Source organism: Prionailurus bengalensis, chromosome A2 (genome assembly GCF_016509475.1).
Source record: "Prionailurus bengalensis isolate Pbe53 chromosome A2, Fcat_Pben_1.1_paternal_pri, whole genome shotgun sequence".
Classification (NCBI taxonomy): Eukaryota; Metazoa; Chordata; class Mammalia; order Carnivora; family Felidae; genus Prionailurus; species Prionailurus bengalensis.
Genome location: NC_057348.1, coordinates 18,058,070 through 18,072,289, shown reverse-complemented (window position 1 = coordinate 18,072,289; position 14,220 = coordinate 18,058,070). Strand labels below are relative to the sequence as shown.

The 14,220-nt window shown below is 55.0% G+C and overlaps 1 protein-coding gene across 1 annotated transcript in view; it reads left to right on the top strand.

The window, feature by feature from the left end:
- Positions 1-6,471: 6,471 nt before the first annotated feature.
- The window catches only part of CELSR3 (cadherin EGF LAG seven-pass G-type receptor 3), a 36,538-nt gene continuing 28,789 nt past the window's right edge, over positions 6,472-14,220 (top strand). Inside the window, 6 exon segments of the mRNA XM_043587351.1 lie at positions 6,472-10,220; positions 11,733-12,383; positions 12,765-12,990; positions 13,319-13,434; positions 13,804-13,892; positions 14,001-14,158. Of these exon segments, the coding sequence (XP_043443286.1) occupies positions 6,473-10,220; positions 11,733-12,383; positions 12,765-12,990; positions 13,319-13,434; positions 13,804-13,892; positions 14,001-14,158 (4,988 nt within the window). The 5' untranslated portion in view covers position 6,472.

Below are 14,220 nucleotides of genomic sequence, written 5' to 3'. Positions count from 1 at the left end.
GAAACGGGTACCTAATGGTGCTGGCACACACACATCAGGCAACTCCAGAGTGAGGGAGTGGGTAAAGATCACATGCCTGCTCAGTCCCCCAAAGATACAGAGGCTCTGAGTAGTTGAAAACAATGTTTTCTTTTTTTCTCTCTTTTAAAGAAATATTTTAATGTTTATTTTTGAGAGAGTGAGACAGAGTGTGAGCGGGGGAGGGCCAGAGAGGGAGACACAGAATCCGAAGCAGGCTCCAGGCTCTGAGCTGTCAGCACAGAGCCCAGCGCGGGGCTCGAACCATGAACCGTGAGAACATGACCTGAGCTGAAGTCAGACGCTTAACCGACTGAGCCACCCAGGTGCCCCTTTTGTTCTCTCTTTTTGAACTCATGACCAAGACCAAGAGTCACATGTTCTTCTGACTGAGCCAGCCAAGTACCCCATTTTTTCTCTGTTTTTTATGGAAGAATAACATAGCCATGAAAAATACACCAAACAAAGAATAGAGCTGAATGAATGATGACAGAGAATGCTGTTGTCACCACCACCCAAGTCAAGAAATAGAGTATCACCAGTCCCTAAGGCCCACTTTGGTGCCCCCTCTTTTTAAAATTTTTTTCATGTTTGTTTGAAAGACAGAGACAGAGCACAAGAAGGGGAGAGGCAGAGAGTGACTCCCAAGAAGGCTCTACGCTGTCAGCGCAGAGCCCGATGTGGGGCTCCATCCCGCAAACTGTGAGATCATGACCTGAGCTGAAATCAAGAGCCGGACACTTTAACCGACTGAGCTGCTCAGGCGTCCCTGTGTGCCCCTTCATAATCACTGATTCCTCCTTCCTCTCCAGACCTTCTCCCTAGAGGCAATTACAGATCAGCTTTGCCTATTTTTGAACTTTACACAGATGGAATCATACAGTATAAATTCTTCTGTCTGGCTTCTTCACCATTAAGTTTCTGAAATTCTTCTGTGCGATAGTATGCGGTTCCAGTGTGTTCACCCCCAATGTTGTATGGGATATACCCTCATTTATTCACTGCTGATGACCTTTCAGTTTCCAGTTTTGGGCAATTGTGAATAGCGCTCTCAGGGACATCGTTACACAGGTCTTCTTGTTGCACATATGCATTATACTGGGGAATATGTTTTCATGAGCAGAACTGCAGGGTCACAAGCCAACGCTCCAAATAGTTTTTGCAAAGTAGCTGTACCAGTGTATGCTCCTCCAGTAGCGCGACTTCCAGCTTCTCCACCTCTTTCCCCAAATTGGGTGTTGTCAGCCATTTCTTTTTGTTTGCTTTTAGTCATTCTGGTACACTATGGTAGTATTTTTAAATTTGTATTTCCCTAATGGCTAAAGAGGTTGAACACTTTTTCATTAGTTTAGTGGTTCTTTGGATCACTTGTGAAGTGCGTGTTCAAATCTCTGGCCTGCTCATCTGCTGGGTTGTCTATTTTTTTGTTGATTTGTAGTATGTATGTGGCATCTGAGTCCTTGGGTTATCTATTTTGCAAAATCTTCTCCCATCCTTAACATAGTCTTTTGATGAAAGTACATTCTTAGTTATAATGTAATCCAGTTTCTCAGGATTTTCTTTGTGCTTAGTGCATTTTGTGTCCTGTTAATAAATATTTGCTTAAAGTCATGAAGATATTCTGTATTGTCTTCTCAAAGCTGTGTTCTCTTTCTTTCATATTCAGATATCAAATCTATCTGGAATTATGTATGTAGTATGAAGTAGGGGTCTCATTTAATTTTTTTCTACACAGATATCCAACTGACCCTGCACCATTTTTTGAAAAGCCCAGGGGCACCTGGGTGGCTCAGTCTGTTAAGCATCGACTTCAGCTCAGGGCATGATCTCACGGTCCGTGAGTTCGAGCCCCACATCAGGCTCTGTGCTGACCGCTCAGAGCCTGGAGCCTGCTTCAGATTCTGTGTCTCCCTCTCTCTGCTCCTCCCCCACTCATGCTCAGTCTCTCTCAAAAATAAAAAAAATAATAAACATAAAAAAATTTTTTTAAAGGCCGTCATTTCCTCATGTTGATTCTCTCTTTTTTTTTAAGTTTATTTAGTTTTGAGAGTGGGGGTAGGGGCAGAGAAAGAGAGAATCCCAAGCAGGCTCTGAGCTGTCAGCAGGGAACCCAACATGGTGATCGATCTCACGAACCATGAGATCATAATCTGAGCCGAAATCAAGAGGTGGATGCCCAACTGACTGAGCCACCCAAGGCACCCCTTCTCACGTTGACTCTGAAAAGCCACCCTTGGGGGCTCCTGGGTGGCTCAGTCGGTTGAGCATCCTACCCTTGATTTCAGCTTAGGTCATGATCTCAGGGTCATGGTATTGAGCCCCTCATCAAGCTCCATACTAAGCTACTTAAAACTGTCTCTCTCTCTCTCTCTCTCTCTCTCTCTCTCTCTCCCCTCTCCCTTACTTGCTCACTCTAAAAAAAAAAAAAAAAAGCCACCTCATCAAAATTCAAGGCTTCCCACATCTTTAGGCTTATCTCTGGATTATGTTCCAGGAATCTATTCCTGTACTGGCACCATAGTCTTGGTTTCCTGTAGCTTTCTTTACCCAGTAGAGGAAAAACTGTCCTCCTACTTTGGTTTTCAAGGCTGTCTTGGGTGGGGTGCCTGGCTGGTTTAGTCAGTAGAGCTTGTAACTCTTGATTTCTGGGTTGTGGGTTCGAGCCCCATGTGGGTGTAGAGATTATTAAAAAAAAAATAATAAAACCTAAAAAAAAAAAAAAAGACTATGGGGTGCCTGGGTGGCTCAGTCACTGACTCTTGGTTTCAGCTCAGATCATGATTTCACGGTTTTGCGGGTTCAAGCCCCGCATCAGGCTCTGTGCTGGCAGCTCAGAGCCTGCTTGGGATTCTCTCTGTCTCCCTCTCTCTCTACCTCTCTCCCACTTGCACTGTCTCTGTCCCTACCAAAATAAATAAATAAACTAAAAAAAAAAAAAAAAAAAAAAGACTGTCTTGGGTATTCCTGGCCCTCATTTTAGAACCTAGTTTATTAGTTTACACACACACACACGAATGCACACAGACAAAACCAACTGGGGTTTTATTGGAGTTGTATTGAAACCATATGTCAATGTCAATTTTGGAAGAAATGGCATCTTTACAATATTGAATCTTCCAATTTTTGAACATAGTTTTTCATCCATTTATGTATTTCTTTCTTTCAATATCATGTGTGTGTTGCACATTTTTTAAATTTATTTTTAATTTTTTTACATTTATTTATTTTTGAGAGACAGTAAGAGAGAGAGCACAACTGGGGGAGGGCAGAGAGAGAGGGAGACACAGAATTGGAAGCAGGCTCCAGGCTCTGGGCCATCAGCACAGAGCCCGACGCAGGGCTCGAACTCACGAACCGTGAGATCATGACCTGAACTGGTCGGACGCTCAACCGACTGAGCCACCCAGGTGCCCCGCACATTTTTTTTTTAAATATTCATTTATTTGGAGAGCAAGCGGAGGGAGGAGGGGCACAGAGAAAGGAGAGAGAATCCTTTGCTGACAGCATGGAGCTTGATGCAGGGCTCCATTTCACAAACGGTGAGATCATGACAGGAGTGGAAGAGTAGGCCACTCAACTGACTGAGCCACCCTAATGCCCTGTTGCACAGTTTTCATTAGCTTTATTCCTGGCATTTTGTTACTTGATGCTTTTGTAAATGGCATATCAAATTTTCTTAAATTGTTGCTGATATGTAGAAATTACAGCTTATTTATTTATATAGAGATTTAATTTTTAAGTAATCTCTATACCTAACATGGTGCTCAAGCTTACAACCTCAAGACCAAGAGTTGCATGCTCCACCAACTGAGCCAGCTACGTGCTCCAACAATTGATTTTTATGTATTGACCTTGTATTCAATGTCTTTGCTAACTAAACTCACTCTAATAACTTACCTATGGTTCTTTAAAAATTTTTACATACACAATCCTATTGCTTGTGCTTGTTTTATTTTTTCCTTTCCAATCCTCATACCTTTTTATTTTTCCTGCCTTACAGCACTGGCTAGGCCCTCCCCTCCCATATAATATTGAGACTTGTGGTCATGAATGTAAAATGTTTTCCTCCAGTAATGTTCTGCTGCTCCAGAACATTGTTGGAAGGGAGGATCTATCATCAATACTTAGTTTCTGTCTTTACAGGGGACATTAGAAGCTGCCGCTGGAGCGGGGCTGGGGTGCGGGTGGGGGATGGGACACAGAAGTGAGTGCACATGGGGAGGAGGAGCCACAAAGAGAGGATAACAGTGGAGGCAGGAACATTAGGGAGTGACAGGGCTGGCCACCGCAGTTACACCGCAAGTCAAGTGTATTAAGGAGAGGTCTAGGTCTTGCTCTTTACAGGAGCACCAGCTGAAGCCACTGCTAGCCCTAATGAAGACAGCAGAGCTCGATTTCCCTCTGCCATGGTTCCTTTACCCCTCTGCACAGTGCCCACTTAGCCTCCAAGACCTAGGATGGCTCCTCCTTCCCCTGTAGGTGCAGACTTCCTCTTGGTTATTCGAGGCTCTGCTCAGGCATTTTCTCCAGCAGGAAGCCGTCCCAGATCGCTAAGTTGCCTGAGGCAGCTCCCCAGGGACCCTAGTACTCTTCCCCCTAGCATGCCTCCTCCTTCCCTCCTTTGTTGGTGTAAAGTTTCGTGCCCTGCACTCGCTAGATTGTGGACCCGGAGGGCTACTGTACAGCCAAATCCTCGTCCCTGACCCCGCCCCTCCAGGCCCTCCACCGACTGGACCCCGATCCAACCCAGTTCCGCCTCAGCGGCTCAGCAATGCTCCATCCTCACGCCCATAGGAACCGAGACCGTATATCCGGCATGAAGTTCCGACCTTAGGGCGTCCTCAGATTCTGGAGCCCACCTGCCAGCTTTCCACAGCTAGGTAGGGCGCTCAGGAGGTGGGACCCACGGGAACCCCCCCCTCCCGGAAGCGAAGAAGTCGAGGGGCCGAAGAATGTGCCGCCTGATTGGTCGATGGTGATGTCATATGTACCGTTGGAGTGGGCTGCAGGCCTGAGCCAGGAGTTTTGCTTTAGTTCCTAACTGGAGCCGCGCCCCTTGGAACGTTCTGGGATCCCGCCCTAAACCCCTCCTTGGTCTGGGGACGCCCGCGCCCTTTATCCATGACGCTGCAGGGCGTTGCCGCTGCTGCCTTTGCAGGCCAGGGGGCAGAGAGCCTCCGGGATTATCTCTCCGGGCTACCGTGGAATCCACAGAGCCCTCCCCTAAGACAATGAGTCCGCCGTCGGGGGGCGGAGCCTCCCATTGTGCCAATAGTTCTCTCCCAACCCGGTGTCGTCTTCTGTGACGTCTATTCCGCCTTATCTGCCCATTGGCCATCCGGAACCGACTTGCTCCTGGAGTTGCTCAGCTCTGGGAGAACTGTATTGAACCGTGGGAGGAGGATTGAGGTTCCGTTAGTCCCTTCAAGGGGTTAAGGGACGCAGTCGTGGAGGGCGAGGGGCGGGGATCCGAGGAAGCCGTGGCTGCAGTTATACAAGGCAACGCCGGGCTCCACGTGGCATCCCAGAGCTTTCGAGACCCGCGGCCTGGAGGAGGGTGTTTCCTCCAGTAGAGGGGCCCCCAGCGCAGGAGACTGCTGGGTTCCAGCAAGGCAGGGAAGAGTTTGTTCTCTATTCACGCCTGGGCGGGTCATCTCCAGTCCTTGCTCTGCAGAGACACTCCAAACAGATGGTCGCGACATGTTTCACGAGTTAAAACTCAGTGGTCGAACAGTTCAAGCTATCAACTTTAGGTCTGGCGTCCCAGGTCCCCATCCAGTCAACCTCCCCTGCGTCCCCGGGATTCCACATGGTACCCCTGCCAAGAGTTATGAGAACGCTCTCTCCGCAACATTGGCACCAATTTTCATACCAAACTCCAGGACAGGGTCCGGAACTAGTGCTCAGGAAGGGGAACAAAAGACCTGCAAACAGAAGAAAGAATAAGAGATGGAGCTGAGACCGCGCCTAGAAGAAGGAAGGCGGGTGAGGGGGTGTCCCAAAGCAAGGAGGGTGGATCCAGGGGCGGCGAACCTTCCAACCCTTATTCAGCACCGCGGGCAGCAGTTATGCTTTGCCCTTAGTAAAGATGGCGACAACAGCTTCAGCAGCCAGCTTTGCCATGCGCAACGGGCTGTACCACAGGATTTGGGGCTTCGGGGCTGAGGTGGAACGAACCATCGCTGAAGCCGGGAGCCATGTTGGAGCGGCGGGAGGCGGCAGCCGCGTCGGGGATGCTGTGGTGGGGGCGGCAAAAGCCGGGACCGCACGCCAAAGGGGCTCTGGCTGCGGAGTAGATGGTGCCCAGAGGGCGAAGGCGGTGCGGAGCGACAGGCCGAGAGGCGGGGGACCGGGGCGGCGGCAGGGGCCCGGGAGGGGGCCCGAGCGGCGGGGCGGGCCCAAGGCCCGGACCGGGGCGAGGGGCGGTGGAGGCCGTGTGGGGAGGCGGGGGGTGATGGCGAGGCGGCCGCCTTGGTGGGGTCTCAGGGGGCCGACGACCCCACTACTCCTGCTCCTTCTCCTCCTCTCTTTGTTCCCTCTCAGCCGAGAGGAGCTGGGGGTCGACGGGGGCCAAGGCTGGGACCCAGGGGTAACTGCCGCTACGGGGCCAGGGGCGCGGACCGGCGGCGGAGCCTTAGCTCTTTGTCCCGAGACGCCCGGGGTCCAAGAGGATGAAGAGCCTGGCCTGGGAGTCAGGGAGCCTGTCTTCTTGGGGCTCCGAGGGGGAAGGCAAAGCGCCCAGAGTGGTAGAGGGCTCCCTGAGCAGCCGGACGCGGGGTTGGGAGCGAAATATGGGGTCCAGGCTTTAGACAGACGCGGGCAAGGAACAGGACAGGGACCAGGGGCTCTATTATGCTGGCGCCCAGAGGTCTCCTCTTGCGGGCGGACAGGACCCTTGCGAAAAGATAGTCAGTCTCCAGAGGCTCTGCCCCCAGGGGTCCCGAGCCTGAGGAACAGCTCTCCCTTCCCTTTGGACCTTCTGGTTCGGCCCCGTGGTTACAAGCCAGTGTTCTCCCAGAGGAATCCTGGAAGAGGCACCCCCAAAAAAGTGGGAACCACGCGCTGCTGCGGGGAATTGTGGGCACCGAGGCGTAGGGGTCAGAGCGAGAGAACTGCGACATCTCGAGCGGCGAGGACAGCCCCCCAGCCGGACTGTCCCCCCAGGGCTATAGGATGTGGCCCTGGGCTGGATTCAGCACCGCTCATAGAGAGGACAGCTCCCGAGTCTGTTTCAGCACTGCGCGAGTCTCGGACAGCTCCCGAGCCGACGCCCGAGCGCATGCGCTCGCGTGGTCTCTTCCGCCGCCGCTTCCTCCCGCAGCGCCCCGGGCCGCGCCCCCCGGGGATCCGGGCTCAGTCGGGAATCTGGAGAATACCCACAGCGAGCAGGATCCGCCCCCGTCGCGCCGCGAACCGCCACCCGCAGTTTCCGCAGTACAACTATCAGGCGCTAGTGCCCGAGAACGAGGCGGCTGGCACCGCGGTGCTACGCGTAGTGGCGCAGGACCCGGACGCAGGCGAGGCCGGGCGCCTAGTTTACTCGCTGGCTGCGCTTATGAACAGCCGTTCTCTGGAGCTGTTCAGCATTGACCCACTAAGCGGCCTCATTCGCACAGAGGCTGCTCTGGACCGCGAGAGCATGGAGCGGCACTACCTGCGCGTGACGGCGCAGGACCACGGCTCGCCGCGCCTCTCGGCCACTACCATGGTGGCCGTTACAGTGACCGATCGCAACGACCACGCGCCAGTGTTTGAGCAGGCGCAATACCGGGAGACGCTTCGCGAGAACGTGGAGGAGGGCTACCCCATTCTTCAGTTGCGTGCCACAGACGGCGACGCGCCCCCCAACGCCAACTTGCGTTACCGCTTCGTGGGGCCGCCAGCTGCGCGCGCCGCTGCTGCCGCCGCCTTCGAGATTGATCCGCGGTCTGGCCTCATAAGCACCAGCGGTCGCGTAGACCGCGAACACATGGAAAGCTACGAGCTGGTGGTGGAGGCCAGCGACCAGGGCCAGGAACCTGGGCCGCGCTCTGCCACTGTGCGTGTGCACATAACTGTGCTGGACGAGAACGACAACGCGCCCCAATTCAGCGAGAAGCGCTACGTGGCGCAAGTGCGCGAGGACGTGCGCCCCCACACGGTGGTACTACGCGTCACAGCCACCGACCGGGACAAGGATGCCAATGGACTGGTGCACTACAACATCATCAGCGGCAACAGTCGTGGTCATTTTGCGATCGACAGCCTCACGGGCGAGATCCAGGTGGTGGCACCTCTGGACTTTGAGGCAGAGCGAGAGTATGCCTTGCGCATCCGGGCGCAGGATGCAGGCCGGCCACCACTGTCCAACAACACAGGCCTGGCCAGCATCCAGGTAGTGGACATCAATGACCATACTCCTATCTTTGTCAGCACACCTTTCCAGGTCTCTGTACTGGAAAACGCACCCCTGGGCCATTCGGTCATCCACATTCAGGCAGTGGATGCGGACCATGGGGAGAATGCCAGATTAGAGTACTCCCTAACTGGTGTGGCACCTGATATGCCCTTTGTGATAAACAGTGCCACTGGCTGGGTCTCTGTGAGTGGTCCCCTGGATCGTGAGTCTGTGGAGCATTATTTCTTTGGTGTGGAGGCGCGAGACCATGGCACACCTCCACTCTCAGCCTCAGCCAGTGTCACGGTGACTGTGCTAGATGTTAATGACAATCGGCCTGAGTTTACGATGAAGGAGTACCACCTACGGCTGAATGAAGATGCAGCTGTGGGCACTACTGTGGTCAGTGTGACCGCTGTAGATCGTGATGCCAACAGTGCCATCAGCTACCAGATCACAGGTGGCAACACCCGGAATCGGTTTGCTATCAGCACCCAGGGGGGTGTAGGTCTGGTGACACTGGCTCTGCCATTGGACTACAAGCAGGAACGCTACTTCAAGCTGGTGCTAACTGCTTCTGACCGTGCGCTTCACGATCACTGCTATGTGCACATCAATATCACAGATGCCAACACTCACCGGCCTGTATTTCAAAGTGCCCACTACTCAGTGAGCGTGAATGAGGATCGGCCAGTGGGTAGCACTGTGGTGGTTATCAGTGCCTCTGATGATGATGTGGGTGAGAATGCTCGCATCACCTATCTCCTGGAGGACAACCTGCCCCAGTTCCGCATTGATGCAGATTCAGGGGCCATTACACTACAGGCTCCACTGGACTATGAGGACCAGGTGACCTACACACTGGCTATTACAGCTCGGGACAATGGCATCCCACAGAAGGCAGACACCACTTATGTGGAGGTGATGGTCAATGATGTCAATGATAATGCTCCACAGTTTGTGGCTTCCCACTACACGGGATTGGTATCTGAGGATGCCCCACCTTTCACCAGTGTCCTGCAGATCTCAGCCACTGACCGAGATGCTCATGCCAATGGCAGGGTCCAGTACACTTTCCAGAATGGGGAAGATGGTGATGGAGATTTTACCATTGAGCCAACCTCTGGCATTGTCCGCACAGTGAGGCGGCTGGATCGGGAGGCAGTACCAGTGTATGAACTTACTGCCTATGCCGTGGACCGAGGTGTACCCCCACTGAGGACTCCGGTCAGCATCCAGGTGACGGTGCAGGATGTAAATGACAATGCCCCTGTCTTCCCAGCTGAGGAGTTTGAGGTGCGAGTGAAGGAGAACAGCATTGTGGGCTCAGTGGTGGCTCAGATCACTGCGGTAGACCCTGATGAAGGCCCCAATGCACATATAATGTACCAGATTGTGGAGGGGAACATCCCTGAGCTGTTCCAAATGGACATCTTCTCTGGAGAGTTGACGGCACTCATTGACCTGGACTATGAGGCTCGCCAGGAATATGTGATTGTGGTTCAGGCCACGTCTGCCCCTCTGGTCAGTCGAGCCACTGTGCATGTCCGCCTGGTTGACCAGAATGACAACAGCCCTGTGCTCAACAACTTCCAGATCCTCTTCAACAACTATGTATCCAACCGCTCAGACACCTTTCCCTCAGGCGTTATTGGGCGCATCCCAGCTTATGACCCTGATGTCTCTGACCACCTCTTCTACTCTTTTGAGCGGGGCAATGAGTTGCAGCTGCTGGTGGTCAACCAGACCAGTGGGGAGCTTCGACTCAGCCGCAAGCTAGACAACAACCGCCCACTGGTGGCCTCCATGTTGGTGACTGTCACAGGTGAGGGGTGGGGGGCAAGCAAGTGACCCAGTGACCCCAACCTTCAGGGCCTCAGGGGCTCCACAGGGCACCAGAGACCAAAGAAGGATTTCCAAGCCTTCCAAGAATCCCTTAAATGCTGGGTTCCTGCACCCCCACAGGATCTGCCATAGGCTTTACAGGTTAGGTTCATAGCCTGCTTAGGGTCTTGGACAGTCTGCACAGAACCTCAAAGATTCTAGGGCATATAGCAAATCCCATAAAGACTGTATGAACTGTCTACTACACTAGGGATAGTGCCCCCATCCCCCAAAGCCTGCAGGTCCTGGCTTAATGCTCTGGAGGCCACAGGGAAAAGCCAGCATGGGCCAGTCAGCTCACACCTGTTCAGATGAAGCATTACTTTGGGTCCAGCTTGACCTTTACCCCATATGTACAGGGAAGGTGGGCCAATAGTTTAATGGTCATGAACAGCAGCTTACTCTGGCAGCTTCAGACAGAGAGTGGGCCCATACTGGCCTGACGGCTATCCGAGGGACTGACTGAGGACCTGCCCTTTGGGAAAATGTCCAGAGGCCCACGTGCCTCTTTTCTACCTCTACAGCCCCAGATTTTCACAAACACTCCCTCATAGGAGGGTGCAGGTGGGAGAGGCTCTTGCAATCGTGCCTACTGCGGCAGAGGTTGGGAGAGAGGCTTCAACTGCTGTTCACTTCCCAATTCTGGAGCATGGACTCCTCACACTGCCAAAGAAGGCACAGACTTCATTTATCCCTAAGTTCACTCAACAACCAATCCTTATTGTCCATCCAGTGTGTACTAGGGTCTGGGGACAAGGTATATAAGCACCTCATTCTCATTTTGAGAGGTGACCACTGAGATCACAGGACCCAGGTCTGGGATGACGGGCAGCTTTCTGATCCAAGAATTCTGAGGGGGCAGGTGGGTGGTGGTCAGGGTCCAAGACCTTCCTGGAGAGAGAGAGTTTGCTGAGCCAGGATTCTGGGGGATGGGGTTGAGTGGTCACAGGGCCAGGGGCCCTTCTAGTGCCACAGAAAAGCAGTTTGCTGACCAGAGATAGGGGATGGGTAAGCATTAATCTAGAAGTCTGTTTGTTTCTTTGAGGGGATGTTGTGCTGGTTATGCAATGCTGGGAGGTAGGGGTGGGTGGTCAGTGGCCCTGGCTCCTTTTTATGTTCTGAGTGAGGGTGGCTGCTGGCCATGGTAACCTGGGGGAAGGTGAGTTACTATTTAGGGACTCTCTTGTGTGCTGTTAGAGGAATGGCTTACTGACCCAAGGGCTGACTCAGGTTTCTCCTGGTGTTGGAGGGAGGGGAGAGGAAGCAGCAACTTGGTACCCTGATGCTGAGGGAGTTGGTGGTCACAAGCCCCAGACCCCCTTGTGTTTGGCAGGGTCAGCCTCTGACTCACAGGTGCTGGGAGTCTAGGCATTCACTGGCCCCAGCTCTCTGAGTCCCGGGGAAGGGCAGCCGCTGACCCCAGACTGACCACTGCCTCTACCCCCACCCGCAGACGGGCTGCATAGCGTGACGGCGCAGTGTGTGCTACGCGTGGTCATCATCACGGAGGAGTTGCTGGCCAACAGCCTGACCGTGCGCCTGGAGAACATGTGGCAGGAGCGTTTCCTGTCACCGCTTCTGGGCCACTTTCTGGAAGGCGTGGCCGCGGTGCTTGCCACACCCGCCGAGGACGTCTTCATCTTCAACATCCAGAATGACACGGACGTGGGGGGCACCGTGCTCAATGTGAGCTTCTCGGCGCTGGCGCCGCGCGGGGCCGGGGCAGGCGCTGCGGGTCCCTGGTTCAGCTCCGAGGAACTGCAAGAGCAGTTGTACGTGCGCCGCTCTGCCCTTGCCGCGCGCTCGCTCCTAGACGTGTTGCCCTTCGACGACAACGTGTGCCTACGCGAGCCCTGTGAGAACTACATGAAGTGCGTGTCCGTGCTGCGCTTCGACTCGTCTGCTCCCTTCCTGGCTTCGGCCTCCACGCTCTTCAGACCCATCCAGCCCATCGCAGGCCTGCGCTGCCGCTGCCCGCCCGGCTTCACGGGAGACTTCTGCGAGACGGAGCTCGACCTCTGCTACTCCAACCCGTGCCGGAACGGCGGCGCCTGCGCGCGGCGGGAGGGTGGCTATACCTGCGTGTGCCGCCCGCGCTTCACAGGTGAGCGGGCCGCGGGCCTGGAGGCGCCACGGGCAGAGCGTGAGGGCGGGACTACAGTGAAAGCGAGGATGGGGAATCTGTCTTGAGTCTCCCGGGGTCGGGTGCGGCGCCGCGGAGCGCGAAGCCGTGGAACCCGGCCCTGGGAGAACCTAAAGCCCTGAAGAAATGGAGGCCTTAGGCGGGCTGAGACTACAGTGGGGGCGTGGCCTGGGGCGTGGGGGGGGGGTGACGGGAGCTGCTGGGAACGTGGGGCGGGGCCAGACCGCTAGGAGGCGTGTCCGCCCCCAGGGAGCTCGCCCTTTCTGTGGGCTGGGAGGCTTTGGAGGGGCGGGGCCCCCTGGAGCCGCGGGTGACCTCCTCCAACCTTGGTTTGACTCCTAGGAGAAGACTGCGAGCTGGACACCGAGGCCGGACGCTGCGTCCCTGGCGTCTGCCGCAACGGAGGCACGTGTGCCGACGGGCCCGACGGCGGCTTCCGCTGCCAGTGCCCGGCGGGCGGCGCCTTCGAGGGCCCGCGCTGCGAGGTGGCGGCGCGCTCCTTCCCTCCCAGTTCGTTCGTCATGTTCCGCGGTCTGCGGCAGCGCTTCCACCTCACGCTGTCCCTCTCGTAGGTGCCCGCCCGGTATCTCTGCGCGCCTCCACGCCGTCCCCACTCCCTCTGTGACCCTGAGTCAGATTCCCGGCTGCCCCATTCTGACGTCCCACAGGACATCGCCCCTCCCCGGGTGTCCTGCCTGGGTGTCTCGGAGCATCACTGCCCTGACATCACTGCATTGTCCCTGACGTCACTGCATTGTCCCTGACGTCACCGCACCCGCTCTCCTCCTTTCCTGCTTCACCCTAGCCTGGCTGGCGCCCCGTGAAACTTCTTGTCGCAGGGATGGTGGGTGTGAGGAGGTGTCCCGCTCGTGACTTGCCCTGTCCACCCCACCCAGGTTCGCAACAGTGCAGCCCAGTGGACTACTCTTCTACAACGGGCGCCTGAACGAGAAGCACGACTTCCTGGCCCTGGAGCTTGTGGCCGGGCAAGTGCGGCTTACATATTCCACGGGTGGGTGCTCCCGTGGATGTATATGTGGGGGAGTGGGTACATGAATGGGTGAGATGGCTGGGGGGTATAAGCCTCGAGTCCCCTCAGGTTTGCCTCACTGCACACCTAAACATGTACCTCCATGTCAAACAGACATCAGTGAGGATCTTACCCCCTTAGCCATTCCCTGGGAGAAAGTCCATCTCTCCAAGTGGTGTGTGCTTCTCCTATCTTCCAAGGTACTCTGGTCCAGCCAGTATGGTCACCAGTGGATGGGACTGATCTGATGTATCCCTGGCCATCCTGGGAGTAACTGTACCTGAGTAGGGATGGGGAGGGAAAGGTAACTAGGCAGCTCCAGACAACCTTCCGCATGTATCCCCTGCACAGGTGAGTCCAATACAGTGGTCAGCCCTACAGTTCCAGGGGGCCTGAGTGACGGGCAGTGGCACACAGTGCATCTGAGATACTACAACAAGGTGGGCACCACCCTTGGCATGGCAGTATGAGGGGAGCTGGGATGCCAGGTTCTGCCCCTTAGGGGTCAATCCTGGAGGTCCTGTTGAGTGGTGTGCCTGGGTTTCTAGCCCCGGACAGATGCCCTGGGGGGTGCTCAGGGCCCCTCCAAGGATAAAGTGGCTGTGCTGAGCGTGGATGACTGCGACGTGGCTGTGGCTCTGCAGTTTGGTGCTGAGATTGGGAACTACTCATGTGCAGCTGCTGGCATGCAAACAAGCTCCAAGAAGTGAGACCCCAGCCCCTGATTCCCATGCCTTCTGCCTGCCAAAGCCCACTCCAACCCTGACC